This window comes from Festucalex cinctus, chromosome 16 (assembly GCF_051991245.1).
Source record: "Festucalex cinctus isolate MCC-2025b chromosome 16, RoL_Fcin_1.0, whole genome shotgun sequence".
Taxonomy (NCBI): domain Eukaryota; kingdom Metazoa; phylum Chordata; class Actinopteri; order Syngnathiformes; family Syngnathidae; genus Festucalex; species Festucalex cinctus.
This window is the reverse complement of record NC_135426.1, coordinates 11,657,004-11,684,887: the sequence shown is the minus strand read 5'-3', so window position 1 is coordinate 11,684,887 and position 27,884 is coordinate 11,657,004. Positions and strand designations below refer to the sequence as shown.

Here is a 27,884-nt window from a genome sequence, read left to right as displayed (position 1 = left end):
CCGTCAGATGGCAGATCTGATGCAGCGCCCGCATTCTGCAGTCTTTCGGCTCCAGCATTTTCTGTTATCTAAGCTCAAGTTGCCGCCCTTAACATATCAGACGTAATGTTCAATATGGAGGTGAGGGACAGAATTTATTCCCGTTGTGTGACAATACCTGTTGGATGGTGGTTTGGGCTTTTTAGGTAACCTGGCAATAGCCAGATTTATAATTGTGATAAACTCAAGGGAGTTCTTCACATTATCAATCTGGAACATCGCTCGGCAGATCCGTTCGGGAAAGGATGGACATGCTGTCCAATAATTTGAGCTGATTCGGTATAATCTTAGGGAAAAAAAAAAAAACAGATGAAAATGCATGAAGCGCCAAGGAAAAGGAAAAGGAAAAGGTGAGTAATTCTGCGACAACAGAATAAATTGCAGCGCCCATTCGTCTGTTAGGTTTGTTTCCCCTGTCGTCAGCGCTTCCTAGTGTTCCGTCACAGCTGCATTTCCCGCCCTAAACAACGTCCGTTTGGTTTTGCGAACGTATCAGTGGGAGCAGTACAAGAGTATTTGTGAACAAATACCGCGAGAATACAGCTTGCTGCCAAAGTTGGCTTTCAGGATGTTGGATGATTGAACAAGACTGGTCACAATAAAAATACTCTGCATTAGTCATAAATGGAACTGTATAGAATTTAAATTATCAAGACGCCTTATTATCTTGTTGGCTGCTAACCAACCTGAAATGAAAAACAATCACATTGCCATTGAATGAGGCAGATTTCTAATTCATTCTTTATTTTAAAATCTAATACAGTTTTACAGTGGGGAAGCATTTTCCAGGCAAGGTAGGCGGCATTCAAAGTGATGTATCAACAACTCAATCGCTAGTGTCTCAAGTGATGAGGGATCTGGCCTTCTGGCTTTTTTATTCCATTACGGTGAAGCTTATGAAAAAAAACAACTTCGCTTCCGCTCATCTCCAAAATGAGATTTGGATTGATTAAATGCCACTGTTGCAAGGAAGCATCATGGAGTTTGACCCCATGTGCTGCCTCCTATGGATGGGTTTACTCCTGACTAAGTCTTGGAGACTGAAGATGGGTGCATCGAGAAGGTGTAGGGGGGAGCTGAGAGACGAGGGACTATTAATGTATAGTGGGATGGAGCGAGATAGAGGGGAACTGAAGAGAAGCTGGGTGATAGATAGTGGGAAGGACTGAGGGGTGATTGCGGGTGTAGGAAGGAAAAAGTGAGAGAGATCTGCTGAGGACTGCTGCATAATCAGCCAATGTGTCTCTGTCTGGCTCGGCAAAGACATCATTAAGGGAACCCGAGGTCTTCTGGGTTCACAGAGCCATGGAGGCTCACTTACGCTCCCATCCCTCCTGCCACTCAATTTGTTTAATTTACCTCCATTCCCAGACACCGTTTGGGGGAGGAAAAAGGGCCCGCTTGACCTGCGACGCGGAGGAGTCAAAAAGTTACATCTAAATGGAACGGACGGCTGAGAGACTCCTGGCAAACGCATGGCCAGTCAATAGGCTGGTGAGGCGACGCTGATGATGATGCTAGGAGATGGCCGCACTTGGAAGGACTTGTTTAGGTATGCAGGGAGAGCAAGACTGTGAGGGAGAGGATGTGATGGGAAGGACATGAAAAATTGAAAAGTAGCCCCTCCCTGGGGGGACGTAAACGAGTGACCACAGCCTGAAGGAAGGGATGCTATGCGGCGTGTCTCAGTACAACATGTGCATGTTGTACTTGTGTTTCCATGGCAGGTTGTACAGGCAGGATGGGGATAGCTATACATGTTTACAAGTTGTTGGTACCTCTCTGTTAATCAAATTAAAATACAGGGAGTCCTCGAGTTTATCACGTCCGCCTCCCAGTACTGAGGACTCGGGTTTGGCCTTCCTGGGTGGAGTTTGCATGTTCTCCCCGTGCCTGCGTGGGTCTCCTCCCACATTCCAAAGACATGCATGGCAGGTTAACTGGGCACTCCGAATTGTCCCGAGGTGTGCTTGTGAGTGTGGATGGTTGTTCGTCTCTGCGTACCCTGCGATTGGTTGGCAACCGGTCCAGGGTGTCCTACTGCCCAAAGCCAGCTTAGATAGGCTCCAGCACCCCCCGTAACCATTGTGAGGAATAAGCGGTCAAGAAAATGGATGGATAGATAGAGTCCTCGAGTTACAATGTACGCGACCTACGGCGTTTCGACTTTACGGCGCCTGTGCCTCGTCCGTAGCACCTTCTTTTTTGTTATCACCATAATCACACCATTATTAACGGGCGTCCATCTAGCATGCTCGATTTGCCATCAGGCGCGTCACATTTCCAATTTTTAAGTTTTACGCTTTGCCATCTTTCAGCAATGAATGTCCGTGCGGAAACACTAAATATTGCGGCATCTTCTGTGTGGTGCAAAAATGCTTTTTTAAAAAAAATTACTGTAGGCTACAAAGTATTTTGATGTAAATATTGGCTTTAGCGGTGAAATTCGACTTAAGTCGAAATTTGGGTTACATTGCCAGCGTATGAACGGAACATGTCTGTAACTTCAGGACTCCCTGTAGTAATAATAGATAAAAAAAAAAAAAAAAAAAATTGTTGATATCTCTCTGTTAATCAAATTAAAATACAGGGAGTCCTCGAGTTTAGCTCGTCCGCCTCCCAGTACTGAGGACTTGGGTTCGGGTCCAGGCTCCGGCCTTCCTGGGTTAGTTTGCATGTTCTCCCCGTGCCTGCGTGGGTCTTCTCCAGGTACACCGGTCTACAGTAAATATTGACTCTAGCGGTGAAATCCGACTTAAGTCGAAATTCGGGTTACATTGCCAGCGTAAGAACGGAACTTGTCTGTAACTTCAGGACTCCTTGTAGTAATAGATAAAAAAAAAAAATGAAATTAACTAACTAAAATCAGACATTGCTTTTGAATTGTGGTTCAACCTAAAAGATAAACTCATGAAACAGGCTTAAGCAAAAATTGACATGTTCAGGTGTGTCCTCTATTTGGCAATGTGTTGAATTCAAAGTTTTAATCAGTCAGTCTGTTTCAAAGGTGACAAGCAGTCAGTTACTTGGTGACATGGTGTGTAAACACAATAAACATGGACCAGATGAAGCAAAGGCCAGAGTTATCTCGGATCTAAATCTTATTCAGCACCTGTGAAACAAGCCCTCTGGAGAAAGCCTCCTTCAAACCCGAGACACCTGTAGCAGTTTTCTTATTAAGGGTGGGCCAAAATACCTGCTGAGAGGTGCAGAAGTTTTTCATTGGTTAATTTTCATTTAAAAAAAATATTGCTGCTGTTCTTTCGTTAACAATATGTGTAAAGTGTGTATATGTAAGCTTATATGTAACAGAGCATAAGAGGTGTTCCTATCCATTTATTTCTCCTCTTCGCACAGAACTTGCAGTACCACTACTGACGTTCTCTGCTAATGTGGGTAGTAAACTGCTTGCTGTTTGACAAAAAGCATTTTGGTTTGATAATTTTGATACATTTGACTTGCAAAAATGCGTGAATCGGATTGTCGTGACTGGTGGAAATGGTGCCATAAACATTACATGCGTTGGTACTCGGTCACCATGAAGCTGCACTCTGAGGAATGGGGCAAGCAAGGGGGAGAATATATGATGCAGTGCAGAAGTGATTACCCTGCGCGGAGCTGAGGGATGAGAACCAAGCGGCTATTTTATTTTGCCAATTGAAGTGTGCAAATGGAAATGTCAGAGTGGCTGGAAAAGTAATGAATCTGATCGGCGCGATGCCACCTCTCTCATCGAATGGCTGATCAATTGCCATTGTCTTCTCCCAGCGCTGATGTTTGTCGTTATTCTTGTGATTGTTTTCTCCTCCGCCGCGGCTGTTGGCCAGTTTGCCGGTGAAATTTCGAATCACGACAGAACGGAATCAATCTACAACGCCGATCGATGCTTTCATCCTATACTTACACGCCTTGACCGAAAAGAGTGATTTTTAAATTAGGCACGGGTAGGGGTGTAAATCAAAACAAAACTGTGGCTGTCTGCATTTCAACTACTTCCTTTTGGCTGCCATTCCCAGGGTAAAAAAAAAAAAAAAAGTCTGGCTCATTTCCACGTTTCCATTTAGCATCAGATGCACACTGATGCTTGATGCTCCAATTCCCTAATGGCCAAAAAAAAGCTGTTGCGCCTCAATTTAGTCGAGTAACTTCCATAACCTTGGAGCATTTTTGTGCTTCTGCACCACGGAGTTAAGTTTAAATTTAGAGTAATTACTATCTAGTGTGTCATGGAGGTTTTTTTTTTTTTTCCTTTTTTAGTTGCAGTGCTCCATTTTGACAGGCAAGCTAATTTCCACACATGGTGATCAATATTTCTGACACTTCAGTGGTGGCATAAATTTCAAACGCATGTCGCTTTGTTGTGCTCGGGGAGCCGCGCATCTCAGAGCATCAACAAAAAGCACTCGCATCCCTTCGTTTGTTCAGTCAGTCGATGAGACTGTCGACGGTCCCTCCGGAGTCTGTCTGCCTTCAATATCACGCAGCATGAACATCACCCACTTTGGATTGTTCAACTATGAAAACACACTGCAGCGGCCGCATGACAAACGAAAGAAATAACAGCTGTTGGAGTGATGAGGAAAAGCACAACAATTGAACCGTATGATGGAGTAGAGAGGAAAAAAAGTTTCCTGTGGTTTGGGTGAAGGAAGCTAAAGCTGCAACTTTAAAAGATGTTATTAGAATGTGACACAAATATATGTCGGTTGAGACATTCAGTCTTGACTACAGCGAGCGCATGGCCTCTTAGTTCAGAGAGTAATTCCGATTCTTTGATTGATTCTCCCTCATTACCTCAGAGACCCTTTGATACCAACCGGGCTTGGAGAGCCTCTCCCATTGCCTCACCTTGTTAATCCCACTATGTGGCTCTTTCTCCATCTTGGCAACCATTGTTTGAAGCCAGCAGAGACAACTTGGCGCTTCGTCGTTTTTTTTTTCTTTTTCTTCAAAATCAAAATCCCCTAATGACCCGCAGTCCTTAACATAGAAACCAGTTCCTCGTTATCACCCATGTTCTTTTCTACACTCTTCAAAAGACTGACAACGAATGTCTAATTTGGTGCGACTCTCGGATAGAATTCATAAATAAAAGGTTTCTGGTCGTAATCATGAACAGCTTGTAAGTCTTTTTCAGCCATTTTTTTTTTCCTGACACGTTGCTCACTGATCTTGTGAAGAACATCATCTGTAGTGAGTCCTCACCAAACTAAATGGCATCTTTTCATTCCCATACATGGCCTTGAGAGGGAATCATTTGTTACTGGGGCAGTAATGAATATGGCAGTATTCAAGAGCCACGATTAACATGATGCAATTTATTTCTTTTTGTTCACTTGAACAGCTTTAATCCAGAAGCATCATTGTGGATGCTTACATTATGGAGAATAGCCGGTTGTTAGCCACCCCGCTGCTTTCATTTCCCATGCAAATACTCTCGTGTCATTATTTATGGTGAATTCAATTACCATCGGTCAGAAATGGCCATTCAATTTCACAGCATAGTAAGAAAAATAAGGGGGCGCTGGAGGACGGGATGGAGAAAAACACATCAGCCATCGTGAGAAAGGGAAGGAAACAGAAGGAATCTATCAAAACTATAATGAAGATCAAAGGCAGGATGGTGGTTATAGTTTGCAGGAAAGCGTGTAATGAACTGAAGGCTTGTTTAGTCACTGCCTCCTGCAAGCTGCTGCACTGTGTGAACTCATACAGTTACCTTTCAAAGCCACCGGTGGGCCGGCGACATGATTGATGGCGGAGCGCCGCCATTTGTGTTCATTTGCCGCGTTCGACTAAGTTTAAAATATCGGTGTAAACAATGCTGACAGAAAGTGGTGAGATGCGTACATGGATATTTCTTCCTGATTGCTACGTGGAGAGAACACACAAAATAGCGTCTCTTGCTTTGTGCATGTCCTCAGCAATTTGGTTGTTGTCAACTACAGTTTAACACTTGGATTAGTTTGAAATTAACAAAGCCTTCTGATCCTAAACATTTCTATAGCAATATTATGCAGCGTATACATGTTGGTTTATCTACTTTATTCCTGATTGAAACTGTAACGCTTGTTCCCCAGATAACAGAAAGATTATTACTGTGAGGGACACAATTGTCCTGGGTGTAATTAACTTTAGGCACCGGGACCGAGTGACAATACTGATGCTTATCCGTGGTGCGAATGTGCATCTGTACAATGTGTACTGGCTTTGTCAGTGCTTTGCAGCAGAAATCGTGAGTGCTGGCGCTGCAGCTCTTCCAACCCCGAATGTCCTCTTCAAATGTGATCCAGTCTTACTTCAACAATGCAAGACTGCTTTCATTGTGGTTAGGAAAAAGGCCACCTGTTGTGATGAAAAAGACCTCAAAGCAACGTTTACAACATGTTTTTCTCCGTTGATTAGCCCCGTGCTAAAATGGAATGTGGACTAAAGCTACGTTCCAAAAATCAATGAGTCTTCCAAATGAAAACATTATCACGTATACAGGCACTTGTTAATTACTTTTTTTTTTTCTTTTTTTTTTATGTTAGCTTCCTGCCTGTGTGAGCAACCGATTACAGAGTTGCTGAATTACTGCAAATTACCAGCAGTATGGTAACAAGTGTTTTTGTTTCTGCCACCTCAGCCTCAGCCTGACTGCAGCTACATTACCTTACTTTTGGATTTTTTTATTTTTTTATTTATTTTTTTTTAATGATGATCGCTTTGACTTTTGTTCCATAAATTCAGATACTTTTAATGAGTTTGTCAAGTGGGTTTATTAGTTTTTATTTTTCTTAAAAATATATATTTTTACTTGTTTTTTTAGTTTTAGTGTGTATGAATATATATATATATATATATATATATATATATATATATATATATATATATAGGAAAGGAAAATGGTAATTTTAGTTATTTGTTAGTTTTAATTAACCGTAATGACCTTGATTCATCCTTAGGCAATTATTAATATGGAACTAGAATCTGCTTATGCATATGAATCCATTTGCAGAAATCACTGAGAGGGAGTCACTGTCACTGACTCTACCGCTGATTCGCAACAAGACTTTAATGTACACTGATGATGAATATATCAGCCTCCGCAACACTAATGAGCCTGATGGGTACAGCTACAGTGCAACCTACAGCGATGAGCACATCAATATATTTTACGCCAAGTTGGAAGCAACAATTTCCTCCCCTCCTCATCTTCAGTCCTAATCCTCATTAATCATGATTTGAACACGCATGTGCTCTGCTCATTAGTCGCCGCATTGATCTGATCTTGGCGCGCCCACGTCATGGAGGAGGACGTGAAACAAAGGCAGGCAGTAAGCTATTCGAAGCCAGGCACAGCCACCGTGTGTTTCAGAGTGGGGCTTCCAATTAGTGGAAAAGCCCTCCGTGGAGTAATATCATTGCTACATTCAATCTTGTTGAAACCCACGCCACCACCACCACTGTTACAAGAGCATTAGGGCTGCAGCCATCAATATGTTAGCTTATTCACTTCTAGAAACCTCTTATTTGCATTGACATTGAACAACAGGGCAAGGTTAAAAATGGAGCTGCAGGTTGGTGTACTCATCGACTGTATGTTGTGCGCATGTTTCTGTGACAGCCAAGCAGAGACCGCTAAAAGGCGCCGTTTTCATCAGCATGTTGACACGTTGCGAGTAAGATTTATGCAAAGGTAGACACTTAAGAGGTCCTGGTGAACAGAGATGCGTGCACAGCCCCCAGTGGATTTTTGATGAGCCCTGGCAAATCTGCTGTGACAGCCAGTCTGTACTTTTCCAGATATAAACCGCAATGTATGTTTGCAATCAAAGTGCAGCGTGCACATTTGTGCACATACAGTACGGCCTGATTTTCGAAGGGTTTGTGCATTTAAAATCTGGCAAAACCAGGCGTGAAAAATGTTTCCGCTTGTGTGAACATTTTTTAAGTGCCTTCAAAAATTATTTGTACTTCAACCCCTTTTATGTCATTTAAAGGGGCTGTCTGCCGGTTTCACTCAGGAAAATGCACTTTTTAAATACAGGATTTAAATAAACTAACTACCTTTCAATTTATAGATATGGGCTTTTCATAACGTGTGGGAGTGATTTTGTCTTAAACCCTCCAGCCAATCGTAGAGCGGGGGGCGTGTCACAAACGGGGCCGGGCGAACGTGTTAGCTGCGTGACATCACTCCCGCGGCAATTTGAAGGCACGTACGGATTTTTTTTTTTCACTCATTCATTCACACATGTAAGCTTCTGTGAGTGAGTGAGGGAGTGGGGAAGAAAAAAAAAATCCCTGTGTGCTTTTAAATTGCCGCGGGAGTGACGTCATGCAGCCGACAAATTCGCCCGGCCCCGTTTGCGACACGCCACCCCCCGCTCTGCAATTGGCTGGAGGGTTGGAAACACTGTCTTTCCACAGAAACGTCCCGCTGTTTACAAAACAAACACAAAATGGCAAAATACAGGCTGGGGAGGTGGGGGTTTAGGATGAAATTACCACAAAAGATTAACAAAAACACAGATGTGTAGACTGAGAGAAAGTTAAAGTGTGTACATCCTGTATTTAAAAAGTGCATTTTCCTTAGTGAATCCGGCAGACAGCCCCTTTAATAGTTTGTTGTATTTAACTGGTTGCACTATAACAATGTTTCAGCCATGCTATGTATTTTCAGAAAATATCAGTGCGAGCGAACTTGATTTCCTGTTCGTTAATAATCGTCACGTCCAATTGCAAGGAGCTCCCCAGCTTCAAACATGGAGCCGGCATCCCCTGACTTCCTGTGGGTCTGTCTTTACCAACCTTTATTAACATATTTTCCATTTGAAAAAAAATCATGGCACACCACCAAACAAAAAGGTAGAAGAAGTGGTGGTAATACGGGCAAAATTTTTGTTCGTGAATGAGGTTGTGCAAAAGACAAGTTTCATACGATGTGTGGTTTCAACAAATGTGAGCGTTCAGAAATACATCTAAAATATCGTTATTCCACTGTTCGTAGCAAAAGCCATTTTCCCACCTGTTACCAATGGCGCGCGTAATCTGTTAATGTCAGTGAACACGCAATTCAGAGAGGTCTTGGTTCATCAGATCCATAATGTGTGAGTGTGTGTCACCTGCTGTCAACACAAGGCATGAATGCCATTCACTGCTGCCAAAGGCTTACTTTAATCAATATGGGATTGTTTTGATGTGTAAATATACTGTACATGTTTAAAGGTGTATGGCTCCATGAGGCCAATTCATTTTTACTGTGCCATTAAAAGCAATCGGGGCTTTGTTATTGCAATTCATAGGTCATCTGCTTGTTCCCGCGCCCATAAAGGCCTCTTACAAGCCAGCAATAGTGCGAAGCAGCAGGACTGTAAATGCATGTTGACATTTTACTTCTCATTTGAACGTGGGCGCCTGTAGCTACACCAGCTGACCTACGAGGAAGTTTGTAACTTTAATAAGCGTATAATTCAAATGTATAAAAGTGCCCGCAGCGGCTGGAACGCTGTTTGCGTTTTTTTGCAGCTCTTGCAGTTGTATCAGATTTGAAGCTAGGGTTGCCTGGAAAGACATTTGTCTTGGAAATTGGGCCCTTTGAACAAAACAGTTTCATAGACAAGCTATTTGAAGTATTACTTAATTGATGTGTAGATGGAGCCCTCCCGCAGACACTATTAAATTAGCTTTCATTTTCACAAACATTTACATATCATCACCTTGCTAAAATAATTGCTTGTTTTTTTTCTTTTTTCAAAAAACACTAAAAAAACAACAACCAAGTACTGCATATAAATATTGATGAATAATTTCATTTCAGGGGTAGAATTAAATGATCTTTCTAACTATGTAGCCAATTTTAGCAGAGGTGGCAACATCATGGAATGTTTTTTTTGTCACATCAAAATCAGAGAAGCCAAACATTTAATCAATTTTAATTTGTAGTATATTGTTCCGCTATAGGCCAACTTGCCAGCTAAGTGTTCGGTGCTGGTTGAAAGCGCTGGGCAATTAATCAAAATTTAATCTGGATTTTTTTGACTTTTCACGATCATAAAAACTTTAGAATTGAAGAAAAACAATGTGCCAAACGGCTGTCTGGTTGTTATTTCAAGTTATATTTAAAGTTGAATAAATACTAATTCAGTGAATAATCTTGTTTAAAATTGTGCTTTCAATATCATGTGTATTCACAATTTAATGTTTTGTCCATAATAGCTCAGGCTAGTTGAAATGCGTGGCGAGCGTGTTGTCGATTGTGCCATCAAATTGCAGGCCTCCTGACAACGATCCTTGCAAAAATGAAATTGAATCTGCAATAATCGGTGCGGTGCGACCCCTCCATAGGCTCTCACTTTCATATCAGCCTGGGTGCAAGATTGTCTTGAAAAAGAACAAGGTGATTTGGGTGTTTAAAATAACTAAAGATGCAGCGAGAAGCATAATTTTCCCATCCTGGCAGCGGATTAAATGGTGACTGCTCACTGCTTCTTTTCACGTAGGATTTAAGTCAAATCCAGAGAGGGTTTTTTTCCATTCTTAATATAGGTTGCTATGAGTGTAAAAATGGAAAGAAGGAAAAACAATCAGCAATACATGCTTGCCAATGTCGAGAGAGTATCGAGGAATGTGCGTGTGCGATTTAGAGCGACAGGAGCAAAAATGAGATTCACTTGACATCCAGTTTCCTTCCTCGATGTAAAGACAGATTAGATCATTGGAGGTCTTTTATTTTTTCTTGGAAAGAATCATTTAATGTTGCCCGCCTTGCTTACTGTTTGTACTTCAGATTTTTGCAGTGCTTCTTTGAGCACCCGACTCCATATTTGCAACGGGAGCGAACGCGCCTGACCCAGGCATTACCTGAGGAGTGGGCCGTGTCATATTTTAACTCCCTTTGTCTTTGACAGATGGCTCGCCTCTAAAAGCCTCTGTCCATGGCGCTGAAGGCTGGGCCTGACGTACGAGCGCCGGGCCCCGTTTGATAAATCCACCATGTCACTCCGTGCCTGACAGCCATTCATCATGCTTGACTTTCTCGTACGAAATGTTCCGTGCGCCGGATAATTCAGTGGGCCCAATAAAATGCCAGTCCTGGAGCTTTTCAATGGCCTCCATCACACCCCCGCACAACTCCTGCCTGCTGTGCTTTTCAGACTTCAGGAACATTTTGTCCATGACTAAGCACGCCACTTTCTTCTTTTCTCTCAGCCGTTCGAGCCGTCTGACTTTTTAAGAGCAAAATATAGACATTCAGGGAACACTTCATTAGGTGCTGCGCAACTGAAACTAACCTGTATAAAAAAAAAAAAAAAAAAGGAAAAGCTAAGTTTCTGGTGGCTACTGTGCACAAAAGGGGATGGGCAAACATGGCAGGCCATGGTTGCCGTGAATGCCCAATGACATTTTTTAGCAACTCATTCACTGCCATTGACGTCTATAGACGTCAAAGATCCCTTTTAACTAGACTGACTGACAGTGAATGTGTTAAAATGTCAAAAAAAAACAAAAAAAACCTGCCATGACAGTTATGGTGAGGTTCAGACCAGTTTCCCATGCACATTCACCGAATTCTCTATTGAAAAATCATACATATTTTTTTGCAAATTCAAGACATAAGTATAAGATTTATTGGTGAACAAAATGGAGAGTTGCCTTAACATGGAATTTGGCTCTCTTAACCTTGTGTTCTTGTATTCCCCATCTCTATGCAGTTTGAGGACGTGTTCCTTTAGTTTTACTAGATAGCTAGTTGAGCCAGACTAGAATTGCTCAACTTGGCATTGTGAATCATACTGTTAGAATGCTTACTGCCATCACTCAACTCAACGCAACTATATTTTTCCAGCACTTTTTTTTGTTAAGATGGAACCCAGATTGAGCAGATACAGTGAACACAGCAGGGAGCCCAGAAATGAACCCGGTGGACGACCATATGTTCTATTATACATGTGAATTCATAGTGCACATATTTGGCCAACTTTCTTTTTTGCTCAACATTGGGACTACGGTAATAAAGAAATCATCACAACAGTCAAAAGTCGACTACTGAGAGCATCAAATTCCCTGCAGCGCAAACAGGCCAAGCAGTGTAGTGTGATCACCTGTAGCTAATTGCGGCCAAGTATCATCACAAATCATTTGAGACTGGTTTGTGTCTTGACTGCCGTTGAATACCTGAGACTGACTCACAGAACCCCTGGGGTGAGATCGAACTCAGGTTAACAACCACTGATCTAATATAGCACCAAATGTTACAAATGGTGTTAAGGCGAGTGAATGAGATTTATTTTTTTTAAAGAGCAAACATTGACAGTTGTTTGTAAAAGAAACAATGACATTTATTATTTTTTTCATAGCACTTTGCTTAATAAGTCAGTTGTGCCCGTAGATCACATATAGAACAGTTATAATATAAAAATGGCTTTTAACTTTACACCCAAAGCAACAACGAAATATTTTTAAAATATGTTTGCTAAAAATACTGACAGGGTATTCTTCACGTCATACTGTTGAATAGCTTGTGATTCTGCAAAGATTACATAGTCATGTTTGTCTTTTCTTTTCTTTTTTTTTTCTTTTTCTTTTTTTGCTGCAACTGATATATTCATTTTGATACTTCTTCTTCTTCATCTTCCAACCACACGTAGTTCTTTTATTTTAGGCACTTACCAGGGTACATCAAACGACTTTTTTCGGTCATAGCACGACGGCCACCTCAGCTTTATACTCTTCGAAGTCCAATGTATTCATGTTTTCCCCCAGTCATAGTTGAGAAGAGAACTACACCGCATTTCTTCTCAAGATACCCATTTTGGAGCAGAATTCCATTAAGCTTAATGTGACATTGTAATCAAACATAGTCAGCCGCTTGCCTTAATTTCAAGCCAATTATTTAAACTGCTGCGATACAGAGGATTTGTGGTGACATTAACATAATAGAATATATAACAATATTTCCATGAAAAAACAAGAATTCATTTTAAATAGAAAAGAGGGGTGGGGTATGTTTCATCAAAAGGCTTTACACCATAGTTCACTGTTATTTGTCTAGTCTACTAAATCTCCTTCCCCGGTATAGACAGGTGTTATTACTTTATCGCTAACTCGTCTATGGATGTTGGACAAAGCACAGACGGTATTGCTTGGGACCACACAGACATTTCCACAATTCAGGACAAATTGAACAGTCAGTTACAATAGAGCTGACCCTCCTTCTCTTCATCCTCCTCCTCATCTCATCTTAACTTTCTTTCCAGCAGCTGTGTTTCTTTACGAACCGTACTTAAATGTGTCTTCTGGCGGTAAATGCCACATCCGGTCGATGTATGCTTTGCTTTATGTCGCCGTTACAAAGCCACCCCATCACTGAGGTTTATTTAAACTGGGAGAGCAGCAATTTGGAGTTGACGCTGTTGCATCCCAGTCCAAAGGTAGTCTTGCCAGAGTATCTGAGCTGGGGCTCAGCAATGGGTTTGCCTTTTAAACAGTATGACATAGTTGTCCACCCCTGCCTGTAGTCGAGTCCAATCGGTGCTCCTTAAAAGGCATTGTCAGACACGTGTATGACTGTGGCTTTCACTTCCACACCGCTCGGCAGCGCCCTACCCGAAAACCACATCTTGGTAAAGAAAGGAGGGCGCCCATCGGCAGCTTCCACTGGTAACAGCAAAGCTTTGGAGTCACATTTCCTTAAATCCCCATTAAGTTGGTGGATCCTCAGAGACGCATAAATAAGCAGACAGCCCACTGAAATCCCAGCCAGGAGCACACCAAAGGATGTGATTAGTGCTGTGTCCCATTTTTCTGTGTCCTTGGCCGCGAGCTCTAATCCCTTGGTGGTGACATTGACACATTTGGTGTCATGCTTGTAGTGGATGCTGCGGACGTCCACACAGACTATATACTGAGTGGCAGGACTGAGATGGGTAAGGTTGTAGATTTGGACGTCAGAGGGCACTCTGGTGGAAAATGACGCGGCAGGATGGTGAGCATTTGACAGGGTGTACCACTTAATGCTGGGAGCCAGAGTGCCCGGGCTTGCCTTCCACCAAACCAGGATGGCGTTCGTCTCCACTGACTTGACCTTGATATCGAGAGAACCATTGGCGGGTTGGGGGAAATATCCATTCACCTCAACTGAAACAGATTTAAGATCAGCGCCAACAAGGTTGTGGGCAACACAAGTGTAAGGGCCGGCTTCTTTTTCAGTGATGTCGTAGATGTCGAAGGTTCCCTCCGGGTGCATGTAGAACTTATCGGACACCGTGTTGGGCATCACTTTATTCCCGGACGGCGTGATCCAATAGATCTCCGGCTCTGGTTCAGCAAAGGCCCGGCAATGGAGCGATACGGAGCTCCTGCTGCGTACTTTGATATGCCCCGGCATGCTTTCGGGAGATATAAGTGGCAGACAAATCTCCATCATCTCCCTGAAGTGCACCTGTCGGACATGCTGGCCCTCGTACTCCGGAGGCTCGACACAGTACAGCGAGTCGGGCTCCATGAAGCGAATGTTGGTCTTGTTCATGTTCATCCAGCGTACCACACAGTCACAGCGAATGGGGTTGCTGTGCATGCTAACTTCTCTGAGATTCGGGAGGGACTCGACCGTAATTCTGTGAAGGGCACTGAGTGCATTGCCATTTAGCATTAGTGTTTCCAGTCGTGGCAGTTTGTAGAAAGCGTTGGGGTGAATGTAGGAGAGTTTAGGGTTGTTGGTGGCTTCTATTTTAGTCAGCTCGGGCAGATTATTGAGGGCAAAGCTGTCGATGGAAACAAGCTCTGGCATGCTATTAATCCCTAGCTCTTTTAAATGGAGCATGTCCACAAAATCCCCTCTCTGTATTCTCGCAATTGGGTTTTTATTCAGGTCCAAAAACTTCAGGTTTTTTGCATTTCTCAAGGCAGAATGCGGCACCTCGGGGAAAGTATTATCGTAGAAGGAGATGCTTTCTAAGTTATCGAGGCCGGCCAAAGCGTTGTCAGGGAGCTGAGACAAGTTCATCCTAGTGAGAACAAGACTGCGCAGGCTGCTGAGAGGTTTGAAATTCATCTCATCGATAGAAAGTATGGGATTCTCACCAATCATTAGAATCTCCAGGTTCGGCATGGGTTCGAACCACTCTCTGTGAATGACTTTCAGCTTGTTTGAGTTGAGGTGCAGCCGTAGAAGCTTGCTCAGACCCTGGAAAGCCATTTTAGAAATGGAGGAAATGAGGTTGTGATTTAGATAGAGCTCTTGAAGATTTGCCACCTCCACCAGACATTGGTCGGGCAGCTCTTGTATTCGGTTCTCCTCCATATGTAGGGACATCAGCTGAGGCAGAATCCCAAGATGGACGTCGTTCATGGATGAGATGTTGTTTTGCGATAAATCAATCTCTGTGATGTTGGCCAGGTAATCCAAGGGTTTGTCTATTTTTGCAACATTATTTGTTTGCAGCAACAGTACTTGTGTGCCCACGGGTAGTTTCTCTGGCAGGTTAAATAGTCCCAAATCGTTACAGTCAACAGTCTGTGCCTCCATGTATACAGAACTGGGAGAGAACCAGGGTCTATTCTCGCATACACAGAGTTTGGGACAGTCTGGCCTTTGGTCAGTGGCCACAACAAAACAGGCCACGGCCAAGCTGACAAAGAGACGATCCACAAATGACACGTCCTTCATATTGGTCTCCAGTCGGAAATTGGTCCTCGTAAATTATGTATTCTCGGCTGTTCACGAGTGATGAATAATTTGCTGCATCTGCTGAGGTGAATGACTCACCAGCCCTGCCACCTCCACATTCCACTGCAGCAGGGCTCCCAACTCCCAAGAGTCTCACTTTGTTGTTGTTGTTGTTGTTGTTGTTGTTGTCTTGCTGTGCAATTGCCCTTGGAGGCTATTACTAATCACTCAAAGTCAGGGTGCAGGGCCAAGACTGCAGTCAGGTAGACCAGAGGAATTGGGAGGGATGTGGTGACTTACACTTAGCACATTCACAGACATCCATAAAATCTCTCCTTCCCTTTAGAACGACAGATGTCCTGGCTGATTGTCGTCCACAGCCCAGTCCATTCCAACCTATAAGAAACAAACAAGCCATGAATCACGGCGGCCGTTGCGTAATACCATGTAACAGCAAAAACATTTGGACATATTGGTATTTATTATAGGCAGAGTGATATATGTTGACATTTATTCACACTCACTTTATACAGAGCCGTGGTTTAAAAAATGGTTGACCTTCTAGGCACGAGCGCTTTCAAAATGGCATTTGTTCTGATGCCAGCCTATTATTGGTTAAAACAGAGGCTTTATTAGGATTCCTAACTGGCAGACATCCTGTAACTTAAGTATTAGCCACATGGCAAGCTCCTTCAGATCTCTGGAATATGTCAGTCACCATAGCAACAAGTCGACAGGCAGCCAATGAAACTGCAGGCTTGACCCAGGTGCCGTTTGCACGAGGCTGTTTGACACAAACAATGCACATTGTGTAATGAGCATAATTAATGTTTCTGCAATCATCACGTTGGGCCGCTAATGGGATTGTACAGCTAAAATGGATATGGTGATGCTTTTCATTCTTGACAATAAAGAGATGGAAAGCACTGTAAACACTAACTGCGCACATGCGCACGCCCTGAGGTGGAGGAACATAAATATTTATTTTATGATAGTGGGTGTGTTTGTAAATTATAATAAGTGTTATCCTGCCAAAGCAGAGGCACATGCAAATTTTAGTTGATTTTAGTATAAATTGGTTACACTGAGGCATTATCCTACTAGCACAAATAACCAAATGTTCTAATGCTGAAGATTTTTGAATTTGTCAGTTACTCCCACCCTATTCTCAAGTCTAATAGCACAAAACTATTTTTTTATTATTGTTATTAAAATAATAGTGTGTAAAAATGCTAATCCTCTCTGAATTATGTCTTTTCGTCTCATGTTTCTGTGACCATAACATTATGACCTCCTCTCATTGCTATGGCTCGGGCTTGAATTTGTACCGTGACATTTGTAAATGCCTCTTAATGAAGAGATGGGTTTTGATGGTGCTTGTGATATTTCGGGCCTGTGAGAGCAGATAAAATGATGAAGAAGTGTGACGACGGCTGGAAAGCGAGAACAAGAAAAGAGAAATGGTTCCATTTCATCACAGTCGCTGTTTCTACCTCAGTGGCCACAAGGGAGACGCAGGGAATAAAATAGAGAACAATGAAAATATATAAATAAATAGCCACGAACGCTGCAGAAATGCTGCGGCTTGCTTCGCCGGCAAAGCCACGCCAGGGGTTCATTTCTCAACCTTTGCTCCTGCATTGACTGGAGACTGACTGAGAAGTGGGAGAGATGGGAATGAGCCAGTGGTTGGAGCAAGGGGAGTTGAAGTGTTTTTCTCAAGCAACACGGCTCTTTAATAAGATACAACACCCAAAGTATTCTGTTAAAACAGGCTGGGCTTCATTGTGGACATGGACTACTTACTGACCCTCACTCAGGACACCCCCGCCAGTGGGAGCAATGCCTCACTTGTATTTTGTGACTGTTTGAAAAAGGCAATCGTTACCCTTTTTTGTTTAACGTGCAGCGTTATCTCGCCTGCATTGATTAAATGTAGGGTGGCATTAGAATGGCTTAAGTAACAATTTACTAGCCGGTGTGTTAAACACAATTTCTTGGCAATAAATGGGAATATGTTTCTCTTAATGATAATTGACATGTTTAGATCTCAACATGACAAATAGTGCACGCATTGCTTCCAAACTAAATCTTGAATCCAGCCTAGTTAGTTCCCACCATATTGATGTTAATTAACATTTGGCTGAAAGTATCCATACATGTTTTAGAACATCTAAAATGATTGATCTATTTAGTTGTGATGAAACGAAATCCAATTTGAAAATTGGTTTGGATTTAACAGAACTAAACTGAATCGTTCCACTTTAAAATATACCATTCTTGAATTGTATTGCACTGCATGTATTCACATAACTGTCTTTACATTAAATCACATTCCATAATAGGGATGTAACTATAAGCGTGAAATTGTGATATTGCGATATTAAAACTGCCACAATATCGTCGTCGTCATGTTCATGATATTTAAATGCAACACATCTGTGAAAAAAGTCAAGTTGATTTCCATTTGTGCAGTTCCAGCACCCTCTGGTGGCTAGTTTTTAGTGAAGTTTAATTTTCACAAGGGATGTTTTGGCCCTTATTTGTTTAAAATCTACACTAATTGTCAAATGAAGGGGAACATAATATGCCTGTGAAGCGAGTCAATATGTGGAGGAACTCAATGTGTGCATGCATTAACAACATAACATAATAATCGGAATAAAACATAATAATAATAAAAATAACATAACATTGATGTTATGTAAAAGCACAATGTTGTGCTCTTTTTTTTTTTACATTATTGTGACCTTTTTTTTTTAATATCGCCAACCTCCCCACAATATTGTGTTAATTATCGTATGGTGAGCTTCATATTGTGATATTGTATCATGACGTTTGGATATCGTTCAATCCCTATTCCATAATGTAATGTAGTGACTGCTTTTGGCATAGGAACTGCTTACATTGGTCCCCATCTTGTGTGCGTTATCAGTTCAATGTTTAAGGCTTATTAAAAAGAATTTCATTAATGTTGTTTTTATTACCGTGACTTACTGTACATCTTACTTACTTAATATTGGTATTCAGAAGTAGTTGAAGCAGTAAATTGGCATTGTGTGACTGCATCATGTAATGGAGGCCACGCACCAGGGATGATGTGACAATGGGGTCCACAAACCACTTGCAGTAACCTATTAGTAAGAGGTCCAGGCAAGCGACCCCGCGGCAACACACCCCTCTCAACAGTTCCCCACAGATCCCCTGCTGCTGTAAAGCGCTAATTTCCCACAAAGCTCCGCTCACTACCAGTTTTAATTGGCAGAGAACGAAGGGAGCGAGTCGAGATCTGGAGGGAGGCCAAAAAGAGCAGTTTGACACGGCGTCGGTGATGTTGTGTTGACCGCTATGAACTCAACAGAATGCAGTCAATGCCGCTGCACAATTAGGGGAAGACACAGAGTTTAATGCAAGGGAAGTGCTTGCTGTTTTATTGGAGTTCGAGGGGGAAGAGCTAGCTTGGGCTGCTGTTGGAACAAAAGAGATGTGTAAATGTGGGAGGGGCAAATGCAAGATCGATGTGTGGAAATTTGTTGCAGTAACATCTTAGCAAACTTCGGCTGTGAGTTACATAATCACCAGTTGGTAGTTATCAGCTAAAAGTCTTGAAACTGCCTGACACACATCAGGCTTTTGACATTTGCACGGGAGCCAATGGAGGTCCTTTATAGGTCAGTCTAAGGTGTTCAGTCATGGAGCTAACACAAACTCCCAGGTGTCAAAAGATGAACAGGAGGGGAATCATTCATGTGGCACGTATCAGAGTCCCTGTGGTGGGCATTTTGTGTTTTTGTTGTGTGTGTCTATTTTTTTTTTAAATGTTACCCAAGCACATGTTTTATTTGGAGATTGGATTTCTTGACGCATCTGTCCAAATTACCCCATTTATGGATAATTTGCGCTCCCATTTGCAGTTCTGTCAGGCTAATCATGATAAACCTGAATTTGGATGAGTTCTCATCACAGTTCAAGGTGAAAAGCTTTTTCATTCAGCTCTTGGCAGCGTCTCACACTTAGTTTCCCAACGGGCCACCTCCATTATGCTCTGAGGCTGTTCTGGACAGTAATGGCACAAATACAGTTTGATTGGAGACCAGTGAGATATGACCACTTTAAATTAATGAGTGTTCACACCAGGGGCACAAAGCGTTGGTCCGGGTGGCTCTGCGGCACTAATTCAGGCCTGCTGGCTGACTCAAGTCGGCCGTGTCGCCCAACGACCGGGCAGAACTGTTTGTTTTATGCTGTTTATTGAAAAGGGGTATAAATCTTCCCTCTGGCTTCATGGGGCTTGGTTGGGATTTAGTGGAGCAAGGACATAAAGATGATTGCTTTGCCGCAGGTTGAGTATTCATCTGTGCCCCGTGTGGTTACAGGGTGACCTACAGTTCTTGTTAAAAAAAATAAATACATAAAAATAATAATAAATTACTTACACAAAATATGCTAGGTGTGGGTTGTGGCACAAAGGAGAGAGAATTTGTCAGACTTCACCTTTGGAAACCCTCCACGTCGGTTTTCATGGTGAACATATTGGCCCACGGGGAGGTGATTACAAGGCCTGGATGGTCTAAGTGGTAACAAGGCGGCGCTGCCTCAGCTGAGTGGCGGTAAAAGTATTTGGAAGACATAAAGGTCAGATGTATGTGGAAAGTAGGGCAGTCAAATTACTTTGGCGTCCATTGGTAATGGACTTAGTTCAGTTCAGTCCTTTGCTCTCTTCCAAATGTGAGGTCACATTTGATTTTTCTTCAGTCTGCACTCCCCTCTATCTACTAGAATCTTTTTTTTTTATTACAGCTCTCTTGAACTAGAACATTGAATTAGCCATTCATCTCCCTTACCAAACCAGCTTCAACGCGATCTACTTAGATACCAATAAAGCTTTTCATGTCTGCACAAGTTTCTAGTTTCTTGCGTCTACAGACTCAAAAAACTGCACAGGTCAGGCTCACTTTGGACCATCTGGATCTGTTTCTCAGACTAACCCGCCATCAAGTGCATTGACTGTAAAGTTGCATACAGGGAGGCATGGAATATAGAGGTAGAACAGGCCATCTAGTAATTGGTAGTACTATGTCCCCAAGAAACGATGGAGATGTGTCCTTGAAGAAAACGTGTCCTTAAAAGGCTCCTCCATGAGCAGCATATAGGAGGACCTTGCGTGACAGCGTCCACCATCGCAGTATAAATGTGTGGGTGAATGCATGAATATGAATTTGCTGTTAAAGTGCTTTCTGTCACTGGTAGACTGGAAGTGCACTTTATTATTCACAGTCAATTTTAATTTCTTATTTCAAACTGACGTGTTACATAAGCGTAAGGAAGTATGTATTGATGTGGGTAGTGTTCCGGTTGTAAGTGTGGACTGGTCTTTGTGCCGCTTCTCTGGTATCTTTCAGACATTACTGTCCTTCTGAGAACAAGATTAGGATGATTTGTTTGAGATTTAATGCAAATCCTACCATGGATCTCCGGACAGTTCCTCCAACATTTGTTAACTGTGAAGAAACGGCATGGTTTGATGCTTTACAAGCTCTCCTGTAAGTACTGATGAGCTTGTTGCGCTCAGTTGAAGTCAAAGAAGGAAAATGATAGTGCCCCACTGTGAGAAGCCATAATGGATGCTGGCAGTGTACATGTGAAGTGAATTTTTTTTAGGTGGACTCATCCTGACAATTCCGGATGATGGCCACATAAAGATGGAGAATAATGAAGAAACTTTGGTTTGGTTTTATTTGGAAATCTGCGTCTTATAGATCCAAAATGGCGCGTGCTTCCAACGGGAGACGTAAAGTTTGCACAGCTAATGTTACTTCTCAGTAACTGCAAAAGTGCCCACTTAGAACCCAGAACCTCTAATCATCAATCTTCACTTTGTAGTTCACCAGAATCCAGAAACCAAGAGACATAGTTATCTGTGAATCAGCAGGTCACAAACCTTTAACCTACAAATGTTAACCATTGCCTGACTTTTACGAGCTAAACAATCCTGGTGCTGTATTGTCTGTCACAAGTCTGCTGAAAGGCCAAAAAAACAAAAACAAAACAAAGATCAGCTACAGCTTTTAATGCAGTTAGAGGATGGCCAGTACAATATCAAGTAATACACATGTAAGCACACGTAACACTTACTTGACATGACCAAGTCACTTCCGATACTCTGGTTAAGCCCCTTAGTGGGTGGGTACCGCTGCAAGGCTCGACTGTCACCTCCTTTGCCCTTCACCTCATTGATTCATGATTATACTTTCACCAAGGTAAGAAGGAAGTCCATTAAAGAAAACCTTCTTTGCGGCATGTTTGCATAATGAAGCAACCCGTGTGCTCCTGTACTGTGTGTGTTCATGTTGCACCAGCTGGACGCTTTTCCTCCTTGCATCTGAGCATGCACGGCCATCGGCGAGTTGGTCGTTAATGCAAAATCGATGTTCCAAATTAACCACAGGACCCCGTCTTTGGTTTTTCAGCCCTTCCCTGGACACGACTCGCCCTTGGGCTCAAAGTGGGGTGAGCACACATGCTGCATTAATGGCGGCGCGCAGACAGGAACGCATTCACGGTGTAAAACACAACACGCATAATGCGTATGAGCGTAACAGCCCACTGTGAAAGAGCACCATTGGGTTTCTTTCTAATTCCCATTGTGCTGCATCTATTAAACTTAAACCAAGGTATCCACCTGAAGGGTGTCACGGATAAGGTCACAGGCATATAGCGAGCAGTCCAACAATCATTTGTATGGCGGCATAATCGCACCTACTCTTGACAAAAATCTGCATAATGTCCCATGTATTGCTGCTAGCCAGAATGAAGAGAGAGAAGGAGGAGGGAGGGAGGGAAATGGCGCCGCTGGCGTATCCCTCAAAGTCAGAGCCAAATTGAATCTGCAGGTGCAAATGTGGCATGTGTGCTGCCTCAGAGATGCGCAGCTATCTATTATTCATATGAATAATAGATGGCAGGTCAAGAGGCCGCCAGTTTATAGGGGACAGTTCCAACGGCAGACAGAATTATACGCCATGCAAACACATTTATGGCAAGCTCGGACCTCTTAGTTATGACTTTATGTGCTCTCAAATTTAGCCTCACCTGAAATGAGTGAGTCGCCAATGTGGCATGTACACATGTTCACATGCACAAGATATGTGAAAAAATTGCCATCATTGATTCATCAGGGCCGAGGGGCTATTTGTAGCGGTCGGAATGCAGAACAGATGAACCGCGCAGCGGAAGCCCTTAGATGTCATCCTGGTTGTCTTCCCATGTTTGCCGTATGTTACAATCATGTTCAGATGTGATATGAATCTACACAATGGTACACTTATAACTGTTTTGTCACTTCTAACCTTTGTTTTTATTTCAGAAAGCTACATTGTTTAACTTGTTTTAGCAATAAATACATGATATATATATATTGGTGTGCATTGCCACAATAAAAGAAGGTTTGATATGTATCTTGATACATGGACTGTGATAAGATTCATCGGTGGTTCTATTCTTGTATACAAGTTGATTCAGGTTGATTCAGTTAGAGTACGAGACTTCATATAGTAGATCTCAGCTCGAGAAGATGTGTTGCATTGAGTTTCTCGCAGTCATTTTACATACATACATATTTATTGTCAGTAGCCTACTAAATGTGGCATTTCAATTACCGTATTTTCCGCACTATAAGGCGCAACTCATAAGGTGCACCTTCAACGAATGACATATTTTAAAACTTTTTCTACATATAAGGCGCTACAGTAGAGGCTGAGATTACGTTATGCATCCATTAGATGGTGCTGCGCTAAAGGGAATGTCAACAAAACAGTCAGATAGGTCAGTCAAACTTTATTAATAGATTACAAACCAGCTTTCTGACAACTCCATTCACTCCCAAAATGAATAAACAGCTATTTTATTATTTTCTCTGAGGTAAAGTATTAGTATTAGCTAGCGATCCAAGATGGCGGGATCTTCTGTGCATGCGTGTCATCGATCGTGCAGGGTCAACGATAGCGTCTTGACAGCAGGACCTGTTGCGGCTCAATATTGATCCATATATAAGGCGCACTGGATTATAAGGCGCATGGTCAGCTTTTGAAAAAATTGAAGGCTTTTAGGTGCGCCTTATAAGTCGTGAAAATACGGTGTATATATATCTCTCCAATAAGCTCATTCAATACGTATGGCATCAATTTTCCAATTCGTTTTTTGTTACGCCCCTACTATCTGCTTCAGTTATGTAGCGTTAGTCATGTCCACAAATTTTCTTTTCCTATTGGATGTTGATTCACATTTAAGCCCGTATCCGACTGAGTTGTGAATGTTTGTGAATGCTGATTTCTGTGGTATTTTGTCAAATTCTAAACGTTCTCTCGACGTTTGCCAGACGTTCTCCAACCGTTGTAATGTTTTTTTTGTTTGTTTTTTTACGTCTGTCGAACATTTAGCGATTGTTGCGACCTTGAACAAACTCTAACAAGAAACCAACATTTGCTAGTTTCGCAAACGTTCGCACCTCATTGCACTATGAGCTTAAAGTTTTCTTCTGATTGGCCAAAGACACAATTACATATGAAAGTAACAATTATCGCACATATTTGTGATTGCGCACGTTGCACGTTCCATTACCTCCATGATGATAGTGTTTTCGATATCCACACAAGACATTGTACCGCTCTAACATGCAAAAGAAAATTGCAAATGTCATGTAATACAAAAGCGGTATCAAATGTCATTGTGACCTTTTAGATATGGCCTCACAAAAGCCACAATGACACATCCTTTCATATTTTCTTTTTCTGTGCGCTTTTTGATGCAGCCCATCGACTACGTCTCCAGCAAACCTAACCCTTACAAGCCCACTTTCTTCCATCTTCCTGTTGCCCTCTGTTTGTGCTTATTCCATTTTCATGTGTATCTCTGCCTGTTTGGGAACAGGATGCTATCAGAGAGCCGACGTTCGACTGCGCCAGCTGATCCCCCTGCAGCCGTGTTGTGAATATGTTTACATGCATTTTGCCAAACGCAAGATCCTGCGGCATCTCGTTATACCGTCATCTCACAAAACGTAGGAGATAAATTTGGTTTTGAGCTCCCCCGTCTCACCATGTATGTCACCTTCCCGAGACCTGCTGCCCTCTATATAAAGAAATGCATAATGCCGAGCACCCACGCTGTGTAAACGACGCTCTCCAAGCCTCCACAAGGCCACTGCGGACACAATATCTTTTCCACCACATGCACAAACTCGCTCGCCTCATTGCGAAGAGATCAATAGGCAATTCCCTGAGCCACTCACGTTAAGCATATGACTTGTTGTGGACATGTAATATTGATTTGTTTTGGAGCAAATGTGCCCAAAATAATGAAGCCGGCCATTAGTGCTGTAGTCCGCTGTTTTGTTTTGTCCCGATGCCAAGGAGAAACAATACATTTAATAATCGTAAACTCCTTGTCGGACTTTACTGCTTGCCCTGAAGGGTCATTTCAAACAAGGACTCTTTGCAAGCATACAAAAGAAACTGGGAGGAGATTTCCTCAGCGTTTAAATGTGGCACGTGATAGTCTGTTCCTTTCCAATTCGCCTTTTTGTTGGGGGGGGGGGATCAGTGAAGGCCTAAATGTATTCCTGCCACCATCCCACCATGCAGGGACACCCACGCATTCACAAAAGCATTGTACTTTGAAATGTGCACCACAGCATCATCCACTGGATGGCTTACATTTTGGACCAAGAGGGCTCGAGAAGGGCTAGATAAACGTCCTATTGGTTTGGAAATGAGGCCCCCACCCGCCTCTCCTCTCTCTCACTAGCCAAATGCCTAGTGTGTGGGTGTGCACGAACACGCGCATTCAGCGATGATGCTGAGGGAGCTCACAGATGCCTCACAGTGGCTGCTTTAATTACGCATTGGATGCACTGTGCCCATACAGCCGGGCGACAAAGGCAGTCGAATCACTTACAGGAAGAGTGTGTGCATGTCCCAAGAAAGGACAGGAGGAAGGGAAAGCGGGGTCAAAACAAAGGCTGCGAATATGAGTAAAGGGAGAGGAAGACTGGAGGCGATGGCCATTAGCCACCATTACGAGGATTTCTTCGAAACGTGTCTGAAGCGCGATATGGAGACGGCGACATCCAGTGCGCGCCCCTCGCTGCTCGCTTCCACACTTTGCACCATCCAGCAAGCCTCATCCATGTTAACGCGAGGATCACGCATGTGCATTCTGCATAGTTGCGCAAAAAAGCGCACATCCGTGACCAAACTGTCGTCATCATCACCAGCGTATTTTAGAAGCCGCTTTTTTTTTTTTTTAACACTAAAATGGCTGAAAACACACATGAATCATTGAATACAGCCTATTTCAATTAACTTGTAATATGCGGAGCGCAGATCAACAATCCAAAATTGAATCCAACGCAAAAAGAAGGCGTGCACTATTGGCGCTTACATACAAGTCAACTTACAGTTTTTAACATTGCAGTCCTCGAAGCAGCGGTTGTCGACTATATTCCCGTCAAGTGCGCCGTTCCGGTGACGAGACGCCAGTCAACAATCTGTGATGCTTTTTTTGCTCAGACCTTCACTGCGGCTCACCGCCAACACACAAAGAAAAAGAAATGTGCGGAAGTGTGCGGAAATACAAAGCGGGCTCACGCGTGTCCTTCCCTTGACGTCCTCACAGAGAGGCTGACGGAGGCAGCATCCTTCTCCCCGTCGACTAAGTGTCAGGCGGACCAAGTCGACGCGCCGCCGCCTCCTCGCCGGTCATTAGTGTATGAGACCTACTCCCCGCCTCCTCTGGAGTCAGCCAATCGCGTCAGAGGAGCTAGCTGCATCCCGTCTCTGATTGGTGGAGGCGAGCTGTCGATTATGCGGCCTCACAGTCGCGGGTTCACTTCTGCTGGAGGGGAAAAACGCTGCAAAAAGTGCTGTCAATATGTTGAGTGAAATATTGAATTGTTTCTTGACAGATTGTATGCACGTAAATTGGAGTGTTAAAACCTCAGGGTTATATTTTGGGGAATTTATTTTAACTCCTTGAGTGGAATTTTCACATTTTAACAGTTAAATGGTGTCCATAATAGGCGTTATTTTTCAAAAGTGTTTTTTTTTTTTTAAATCATAGTTAGCTGGGACCAATAGAACACAGTCAAACCTCGGTTTTCATAAATAATCCGTTCCAGAAGGCTGTTCTAAAAGCGATTTGTTCGAAATCCGAGACAATTTTCCCCATTATAATAAATGTAAATCATTTTAATCCGTTCCTAGTCTAAAAAAAAAAAATTCCAAGTTTTTTTATTTTTTTATTTTATTTTTATTTATTTTTTTAACTATTTTACACCATAAACTGCACTGTATACTGTTTACCATAAATAGAAAAGGGTATAAATAGACACTGTTTTATTTAGATATCCCATCTAAAATGATGACAAAAAAAAAATACAAACATTTCTTTTTTTAAATTCAATAGTTCTGCGCACTAATTTCCTCTTTTCTTCACCAGCTTTACCACTTGCACTTGCTTTCTTTGGACCCATGATTAGGGGCTAATACCCGATGCAAAACTTAAAAAAAAAAGATTTGCGTAAATAACAATGAACAGGTCTGCTCCAAACGAACTTTGAACGCGAATGTGCTACTGAGGAAGCATCCTGGGCATTCGAGTTAGCTCGGCTCCCGAGAGAGTCGCGTTCAAGGACGCTCGGATTTTTTTCAGTTTGGTTGAGAGCCGAATTTTTCCGGATGAGTTCTGAGGCATAAAATTCGCAAATTTTCTGGTTGAAAACCGATTTGGTTGAGAACAGAAGCGTTCGAAAACAGAGGTTTGACTGTATTGTTATTAAGTTTAGTTAAAATATGTGGAATTGATTTCTCTTGGGTTTACAAATTATTTAAAGCATTAAAGAAAATTTAACTCACTTTACTTCTACTTCTACCTAGAGGAGTCAATGGCATGAATATGGACAACCATGGACTATACTTGGTTTTACTTTCTTACTTTCTTGACATTTGTTGGAAACGTCAAAAGTAATTTACACAATTTTCAACTATGTAAGTTAAAAATCTACCATGCAAGGTGATAGCCATATATCAACAACTCCCACAAACACCGCTGGCTTCTCTGGACCAATTTAATCTAGGATGGACTAATGGCAAGTGGAGAAGTGTGCTGCGGTCTGATGAGTCCTCATTTGTAA

The 27,884-nt window shown here is 42.5% G+C and overlaps 2 protein-coding genes across 6 annotated transcripts in view; one reads left to right on the top strand and one right to left on the bottom strand.

Moving 5' to 3' along the window:
- LOC144003168 (uncharacterized) overlaps positions 1-27,884 on the top strand; it is a 199,899-nt gene that overhangs the window by 72,242 nt on the left and 99,773 nt on the right. The window contains exon 4 of one of the 5 annotated variants that reach the window (XM_077499100.1): positions 21,097-21,186. The exons of the other annotated variants lie outside the window; for them this stretch is intronic. Coding sequence (XP_077355226.1) covers positions 21,097-21,114 — 18 coding nt within the window. The 3' untranslated portion in view covers positions 21,115-21,186. Of the gene's footprint in view, positions 1-21,096; positions 21,187-27,884 lie in introns of those variants that run through there. 5 annotated transcript variants of the gene reach the window in all.
- On the bottom strand, positions 12,291-26,440 carry lrrn3b (leucine rich repeat neuronal 3b). The gene is made up of 2 exons (XM_077499089.1): positions 26,151-26,440; positions 12,291-16,090 (listed from the first exon to the last, which is right to left on the bottom strand). The coding sequence occupies exon 2, from the start codon at positions 15,692-15,694 to the stop codon at positions 13,565-13,567; it is 2,130 nt and encodes a 709-aa protein (XP_077355215.1). The 5' UTR covers positions 15,695-16,090; positions 26,151-26,440; the 3' UTR covers positions 12,291-13,564.

Coding starts and splice junctions, on each gene's coding strand:
- lrrn3b (XM_077499089.1), bottom strand. CDS start 15,694: ATGAAGGACGTGTCATTTGTGGATCGTCTCTTTGTCAGCTTGGCCGTG.